The 8618-nt window shown below is 35.9% G+C and overlaps 1 protein-coding gene across 1 annotated transcript; it reads right to left on the reverse strand.

Annotated features, from left to right (window-relative positions):
- Nucleotides 1-1023: 1023 nt before the first annotated feature.
- On the reverse strand, nucleotides 1024-7533 carry ndufa9a (NADH:ubiquinone oxidoreductase subunit A9a). The gene is made up of 11 exons (XM_077210656.1): nucleotides 7444-7533; nucleotides 6213-6383; nucleotides 6010-6107; nucleotides 5833-5924; nucleotides 5126-5267; nucleotides 4366-4468; nucleotides 3236-3306; nucleotides 2056-2132; nucleotides 1852-1947; nucleotides 1377-1443; nucleotides 1024-1293 (listed from the first exon to the last, which is right to left on the reverse strand). The coding sequence occupies exons 1-11, from the start codon at nucleotides 7496-7498 to the stop codon at nucleotides 1123-1125; spliced, it is 1143 nt and encodes a 380-aa protein (XP_077066771.1). The 5' UTR covers nucleotides 7499-7533; the 3' UTR covers nucleotides 1024-1122.
- Nucleotides 7534-8618: the final 1085 nt, after the last annotated feature.

Consider the following 8618-nt stretch of genomic DNA (forward strand, 5'->3'; position numbering starts at 1 on the left):
TAAACTTCAAAATAATTCAAACTTTAAACTAATTTAAAATTTAAACTTCAAACTACCTTAAACTTCTTAAAAATAATTCATACTTTAAACTAATTTAAACTTCAAACTACCTTAAACCTCTTCAAACTTTCTGGTCCAAACTTTCTCAAGCCAACTTAAAGTTTGTCTTGACAAACTTTTAATCTAGTTATACTATACACTACCTTTCAGAAGTTTGGGGTTGGTAAGATTATTTAATCTTTTTGAAAAAAAAAATCTTCTATTCTCGCCATGGCTGCATTTATTTGATCAATACAGTAAAAAGCATTATTAACACAGTGAAAAATTATTATACAATAAAATAACTTTTCTATTTGAATATATTTTCAAATGTAATTTATTCCTGACATTACTCCAGTCTTCAGTGTCACATGATCCTTCAGAAATCATTCTAATATGCCAACTTGCAGCTCAAGAAACATCAATGTTCAAAACAGTTGAGCTGCTTATTTTTTTGGAAACCAAATATATGATACAATTTTTTCAGGAGTCTGGCGAATAGAATATTAAAAACAGCATTTATTTGAAATAGAAATAATTTGAAACAGTGTAAGTCTTTAGGGGCACTTTTGATGTATTTGATTGCAACATCTGAGGGTGAGCTGGCCTCTGGAGATGACTCGGCTGGTGATCTCTCTCTGGGAGTGTAACGTTGTCCGAGCCAGATCTCCGATGTGTGTTCTTGCTGAATAAAAGTATAAATTTCTTATATACATGTTAATATTATACATAAATATTAAGAAATGTTGAATGCATCATGTAGCAAATATGAAGAAATGTGGAATGCATCATGTAGCAAAAAAGAAAAGAAAAAAAGGGGAAAAAACCCTCTAGAAAATATATTGAATTTATTTATTTTTCTCATGTATTTATTTACCCCTGATATGTTGGTTATCATGTTCCTCCCATTTTTAACGTGTTCTATGTCAGGGAAATGTAAGAAAATGCATCACACTCCCCCGAAGAAAAAAACATGAGCCAAACTATAGGTTGAATATCTTTATTTATGTACAGAAAAAAGTCAAACTAGACAAGTGAGGACCAGCCGAGAGCTGACTGGACACAGGAGCGACCACTGCATGCTTAAAAGCTGACTGTTTTAGCAGGCTTGGTCTCTCCGAGCTCAGCATCCAGATAACGGTAACGGCGATGGCGACGCAAGGTTTCGATGGCCTTCTGCTCGATGGAGGAAGGTGTGATGCCCAAGTCTTCCAGTCCTGGGAGGTCGGAGCACTTCATGTCCGTTGTGTGGAACTACAAATGAAGGGTTTAGATTACTTGATAAGTTCTTTATAATAAACTAAATATATTATGTTGTAATGCTCTGACACACATACCCGGTCGACTTTATCACGGGTTGTCCAGGGCTCGAAAGGGTTCATCTCAAAAAAGCTTGCGATGAGGCTAAAACCAGAGAACACAAAGTGAATATGAGGCTGCCAAAGTAAACATCTGTAAAGGTTAAAGGGATCACTCAAAAGCACACAAATATAGTAAACGGACACTGTTTTTATGTGAATAAAAAAAAAGTTTAAATTGAATCTGTTCATCATATAAAACAATTGTGTCTCTTTAGAAGACTTGGATTAAACCACTTGATTCATTTGGATTTCTTTTACAATCTGTTAATGAATATTTTAAAGCGTCAGAGTTTTAGATTAATAAACTTTCAATGGAGGGACATTTGTGCTCTGAAGTCTTATGGGTTTGGAATGACATGAGGGCGAGTAATTGATGCCAGAATTTTCATTTTCGGGTGAACTATCCCTTTAAGAAGAGTAATATGTAGTGATTTTTTTAGGAGATGCTTACTGATAGAGAGGGCGAGGCATTGGATAAGCCAAAAATGGTCTGTGTGCCAGTGCGTACACATACTCTACCAAGTCATGCAGTAGATACCGATTGGGCCTGTGGAGCAAGAGATTCAAGTTTTCAGACACAATAACGCATAGAATGGAAAAGCATACTTTTTTTTGAAAAATTAGAAGGCATTGAAGGAGAAATGGGGCTTCTTACCCAACTAATGCATACGTTTTCCCATTAGCATCGAGGTCTTTTATGGCATTGACAATGGCTTTGGCCACATCCACCACCTTTGAAAAGTAAACAAGGGTAAAATATTTAATCTTTAATCTCAAATAACAAGAGAACATGATAGTGTAAATTTAAAGTGCCCCTACAATGCTACTTTGAAAGTTCCTAATTTTGTTTTGAAGGTCAGGTTTACATAAATCCAAACTCGAAAAAAAAACTATTTTTTTATTTTATCATAATATACAGTGCAGCATAACCTCTTTAACAGTGTCTAAAAAAATTTGATAAATTATTCAGTCTCTCTAACTAGAGATGCGCGGTTGGCCGTTATAGCCGCGGACTCTGCGGATCGGGCGGATGACGTGACGCAAAAAAATATCTTAATTAAATTTGGGCGGGTGGCGGGTGGCGGGCGGTTTCTAGTCTCGCGGCTGTCATCAGCAGCACCTTGTATCAGCGGATGGCGGGCGGGTGCGGTTTTTGAAAATTGGTCAAAAACGTTGGTGCGGATGGATGGCAGACGGATGATGAGTTTTGTGATGCGGTTGCGGATGAAATAATAGCCCATCCGCGCATCTCTATCTCTAACCCCCTCCTTTTAGAGAGCCTGCTCTGCTCTGATTGGTCAGATGGCCCAGTCAGTTTTGATTGGTACAGACACTACCATATCTGAATTTGGACAGCAATATAAACACAGTAATGATGCTGTCGGTTTTACCATACCAATTTGAGTCCTCACACCTTGGAAGTGTATGCAAAGTGGATTTGCTTTCGCAGCGCAGAAAACAACATCATCTCGACATGTCGACAACACAAACCAAACTTCCAGGCCTACAACTACAGTGTTTGAGTGCGAGTCAAAATAGACGTTGTTCAAGGGCAGCCAATGAAGGTCATATACTGGCATCATACAAATTTGTTACAAACCTTTGTAGGTTTGTGCAGGAAGTAAGACTGGAATAAGCCTCATTTCACACAGAATTTCAGAATAGGTTTTCTTTTGGGAGACAATAACTTTGTGCACTTTGATATTTTAAAACTTTGCAGACTTTTCACATTCACAAACAGCTACATTACACACTACATGAAAGGTAATATCTGAAAAGGCATAATAGGTGCACTTTAAATAAGATGTGTTCTTGTGTTCAAGTTTGATACTTACATGAACAGGCTGCTTGACTGTCTTCTTGCCCATTCCAATTAGAGGTACAGCTTTGCCAAACCAACGCATGTCTAAACAGACAATTACAGGAAATATTATGGATTCAACAAAACAAGGTAGGGTACAAATTTGCTATTTGTATTCGGCAGAAAATAGAATGTCTGGTTTGGAACAAAATGAGGGTGAATTAAGAGCCAAGTTTCAAAATATTCACCAATAGCTGATGGAAATGGTAATTATCGATACAATTGTGCAAGAATTTTTTTGCTTAACGTTAACTCGATACTAGAGAAAAAGAGTTAACACAAATAAATGTGATCACATGACAGAACTACAAATCTGTATGTTGCTTCCATTTAATCGCTGTTTCTCTGTAATGTTACATTTACATTTATTCATTTAGCTGACGCTTTTATCCAAAGCGACTTACAATTGCTATATATGTCAGAGGTCGCACGCCTCTGGAGCAACTAGGGGTTAAGCGTCTTGCTCAGGGACACATAGGTGTGTCACAGTGGATTCAAACCGGGTCTCTCATCACCACCCCATGTTCAAGATGGAATTAAATCTATTCAAACTTCAAATACTGTGGAATCTAAATTCTGAAAACAGTATGTATATGGTCTCATGACCTTCCCATTGTATATTACAATCGAATGAAACAAGTATTTTCTGTGAATTGTTTCTCAGCAGGATGTTTTACACATTTTGTGCTGAAGATGAAAAAAGTAAAGCTTTAAACTGAATTAATTCAGAATAGCCATGGTTTCAACCGTCTCATTACTTCCTCCATTTTACAAAGATTTGGTGATATCTGGGAATGCAAAAGATGGAGAATTTGCAATATACACAAAATTATGCATGGAAATGGCTCAAGGGTAAATGTTATAGGATGCCATTACACTTTTATAAGTAAAAGGCCAATTGGATGGAAACAGACAGGAGAAAGCAAATTGTGCTAACCTTTTTAAAATGTATATAGAGTTTATTGATAACAGAGCTGTGTAAAATAATAGAACTCTCATTTTTGGGTGAACTGTCTCTTTCAGACAGATCTACCACATAAAATGAAGGCAAATATTAAATTGTTACAATCAGTAACCGTTTTCAGGATGCAGTCAGATACCTACTAGCAAAGTGGTTCAAGAATCTATCTTCTCTTCCAAAGCACTCCGAGGGTTTCATAATGACGGCATCAGGGAACTCTTCCCGCACCGCTGCCTCTCCTACAGCCTGCAAGAGTAGAACTCATTACAACCAGTTATGACTACAGAACAGTGCTATCATCCTACTTTACCATTCAATCATGCTTTAAATTTGTACAATGCATTACTATTGACTTCAGAAAGGTTTACCAATATTAGCAGCCTAAATAGCATTATGGTTATTGCTTAAGATGATTTTCTGCATAGGTTTTGTCAATAGAGAAACGAACGGTCTTTTCAGAAACCTTTTTTGATATTTTTTTCTTTAGAGTAATATAATGTCAGGAATTGAGCACAGTAACAATCAAGAATATGCATTAGGATTAGGAATGCATTTTTTTTAAGTTTTACGTTCACTGGTAAATTGGGCTTTCAATAAAACTTGGCTGACTATGTAGTAGAAAGGTGAACATTTAAAAGAAATGTATAATTACTGCTACCTGACTAGAGAAAACAGAACAAAAGGCCAATGTCTTCCCTTTAACCAAATAGGTAGAAAAAGCCAATAACCATAATGCACTGGGCACTGCTGGGTAGTAATTGATTACATGTAATAAAATAAAGGTAACAGTTCATATACATGTACTACCGACATTGTAACAATACAAAGAAGGTTGAAAATCGTTGAAGTTACACTTTAACTCTATGCACAACCATGGTTTTCGAATAGGGATGTTACCGTTACCTTATTCCTTAGATACTTTGATGGGCTGCGGATATCTGCATTAAGGTGGGACATATGGATAAATTTTTTAATTCCTGCTTCACGAGCTGCCCTCGCGATCTGCTGGGGGATGGAGACGAAGATATCTTCAAACTTGTAGTTCCTTTAATAGAGAGATAAAATGTTTTACAGAAACAATTTATATAAATATAAATCTGTAGAACACGTTGAGGTATCTAAGTAAGAATTTCGTTTAGCTAAGCCAGAATTTAGTTTAATAAAAGTGGCTGATGATCATTTGACTTTGTGATATAGAAAAACTCTGTAAACTGTAAAAAGAGAAGGTTTAGTGGCTCCCTGCCATTTTTCATCAAAATAAATGTTTCATGGTTTAACATTTGAGAATAAAGAACATTTGAAGACATCCATAAATATTAGTATTGTATTTTTTTTTAAATACTCGATATTTCATTTTACAGTTAAGTATTAAAATAGTCATATTGCTTTGTTTTTATTTATTAATTTTATAAAGTTTTTATAGTGTTGCAGTAATATTTTATTATTATTATACAGACATATTGATATATAATCAAAACATTTTGGCCAAATTGTACAGTCCTACAAAACTAGAATTTTGAGGTCACCATCACAATATTTATCAGGTAAAAAAAGAAAAAAAATTGCGATTAGATTTTCCACCCAAATCGCACAGCCTTATTTTCCAGTACCTGGTCTCCCACTCTCTTCCCACAAGGTTGATCACCACGTTGGAGTGAGCGATCGCTCTTTTGATCGATTCCTTATCTCTTGCATCCCATTCCTGTAAAAGCAAAAGCTTAGCCCAGTTTCATTAAAGAGAAAACTCTTCCTCTAGAAATAACTCACATGGTTATGGGTGTACTCACCATAAAGATGATCTGGCCGAGATCGCCCATAGGTCTGAGGTACATAAGATCGTACTGGTCACATCGGTGAGGAATCACGACCTGGGAGCCCATACGTCCTAAAACAAACCCCAACAACTTTCAAACTAATGAAACGGAAATGGAAGGCTTGTAAATGAACGAGGTTCATTCTGGCTTTTACGATGAACGATATGTGGACTCACCGAGTCGGTTGACAACATATCTCCCAAGGAATCCAGTGGCTCCAAACACTGTCGCAGCTACTCCACTGGAGGACGAGCGGCCTCCTTTTCCTTTCGGCACCACGGCATGATGGATCTTCCTGTGCTGAACAGTCACAGGTCCAGCCGCCAGCAACACTGGAGAACAGGTGCCTTACAAACAGAGGAAATAAACCATGCCAAAACAAACGTCTATTAAAATAATATCGGCATGAAATGTTTATGAAATAATTTAAATACACAGATGAAACCCCATAAAGTCTACTGTATAACATACATTATCAACACGATCAAAACTTTACTGGAAAACCTGTTGTACACAATCTATTACATAATTTTTTGTCATCTGATTGATAGCTTTTACATTTATAGCAAGTAAAAAACCTTTTAGTGTAATTCTAAGAGTGTCCCCCTTCAGCTCAAGTACATGTGACTTTTTCCTGTGAAATCATTACTGATTTTTATAAAGTAAGTTATGCAAGAATAACTTTTATAAACTACAGAGTTTTGATAATATAACTAAGCATTTAAATATTATCTAACTAAGACATTATTGGGAGATACAGAATGGCAATTGATATTTATATACATTTTATGTAAGTAGTATACTATAGTATAGCATTTATATTACTTACATTACAAGCTATCAGAATTCATCTTACTTTTTGTCAGTATAAATGTACCAGACTGTATATCTTTGCTCAGTTAGGGCCTCTGAATAAAAGGTCTTAGATCTTTTTTTTCGCTCCTGAAGTATGAGCTCCACATATCTCCAATATCATACTGTTGCAGAAAGTATAGAGTTATAGAAAATAATAAAAGACGCATTTCGGGCATCATATGTGCGCCTGTGATGTAAATAAACACCATCTAGGTAGGGAGCTCACTATGTTTTGAGACACACTCTCTGATTATGCTACACTGCATGCACTGCATTAAGCTGAAAATGATCAAATTAAAGTCCTGCAATAAAACGACTCGTTTTTATAGTTTTAAATGACACAGTAGCATACAAACACTGTATAGTGCATCTCTGTTTTAATTTACAAACGAGGCCTGATGTCTTCAGCCGGGGTCACAAAACAAAATACAAAGATTTCCTTTAAACATCATTTAATCGCTAAATTATTCGTCCAGTTAACAGCCTCAGCCATAACAGTGTTACATACAGTCACGCTGTCTGTATGGTAAAGTAATCTAACGGTGAATTCACCTGAAAGCTTGGGAAGGACACCGGCAGGACGGCAAAGCAGAGTGACAGCCGCCATGATTCTGGAACGTCAGCGCGGAGGACGGAAACTGAGGAGGGTCAAACGCAAAACGAAAAACTCGAATTTTGGGGATAAGTACGGTAAGAACATGTATAAAGCATTTTCTTTTCTTTTATCATTTTAAGTACGTCAAAGAATCAAAAACTAAGCTATCCATATATTAATATAGAAAAACAGAAAGCTTCGGACGCTAATATAAAGTATTCTTCCCACATTTTTAGTATTTGCATTACAAATTATGTACCTTAGAGGTGACGTTAAACCTATAGGCCTAACGGCTACAAATAAAAATATGTCATAGTTATATTTTGTACTTATTTTGTTTAAAAAATTTATAGCTTAACTCTGTATAAATAGGCCTACCTTGTCTATAATAGCCTACATAAATGCATTGTTTTATTATTGTTGCGTTGTTGTATGGAATACTTAGCCTATATACCTTATGCCTCTGAATCTATGTCTGCCTACCTACCCTCATATCAAAATCAAATTTATTTCTTGAACACAATTCCAGTTGTGTGATTGTGAGATTGAATAAGTGCATTCAATAACGTCCACAGTGGTTTCGGACACCCAAATGTCTGTTCCCTCAAATAGTCCCCTATTAATTTTTTTCTTTTGGCTTTTAGTATGAATATGTTAGCCTTACTGTTATCTATAAGCTAGTGTTCTCCAAAACAATGACACAAATTCTCATTTAGAAGACCAAACCCAACGTTGAAAATGAAAATCAGGTTGATGTCCAACTCCAGATTGACATTAATCTCCAACGTTGGACAGACCTTGTATTGTGGTTGAAAATGAACATCGGGTTGACGTCAGAAACCAACATCAGTCCGACGTTGACGTCAATCCGACGTCGGGTTCTAACGTCAATCCGACGTCAAACTGACTTTATTTTCCAAACTGACGTTACTTTCTACTCAAGGACCTTGACAGAATTGTAGTGGAGTAAAAAAATACGATATTTGTCTTTCAAATTAAAGTAAAAAGTTTCCATAAAAAATTATACTCAAGTAAAGTACAGATACTCAAAAAGTATACTTAAGCAATACTCAAGTAAATGTACTTTTATGTCCACCTTTGCATATGGACAATAAATAGCATTGACAAACAT

Source organism: Siphateles boraxobius, unplaced genomic scaffold (assembly GCF_051911475.1).
Source record: "Siphateles boraxobius isolate OS27281-9 unplaced genomic scaffold, OSU_SipBor_1 65, whole genome shotgun sequence".
Lineage (NCBI taxonomy): Eukaryota > Metazoa > Chordata > Actinopteri > Cypriniformes > Leuciscidae > Siphateles > Siphateles boraxobius.

What these genes read in the sequence shown, in the direction of transcription:
- ndufa9a (XM_077210656.1), bottom strand. Translation starts at nt 7,498, where the DNA reads ATGGCGGCTGTCACTCTGCTTTGCCGTCCTGCCGGTGTCCTTCCCAAG. An exon ending in ATATGTTGTCAACCGACTCG is followed by an intron (nt 6,108 to 6,212) that starts GTGAGTCCACAT and finishes GGTTTGTTTTAG; the next exon opens with GACGTATGGGCTCCCAGGTC. An exon ending in CAGTCAAGCAGCCTGTTCAT is followed by an intron (nt 2,133 to 3,235) that starts GTAAGTATCAAA and finishes TACTTTTCAAAG; the next exon opens with GTGGTGGATGTGGCCAAAGC.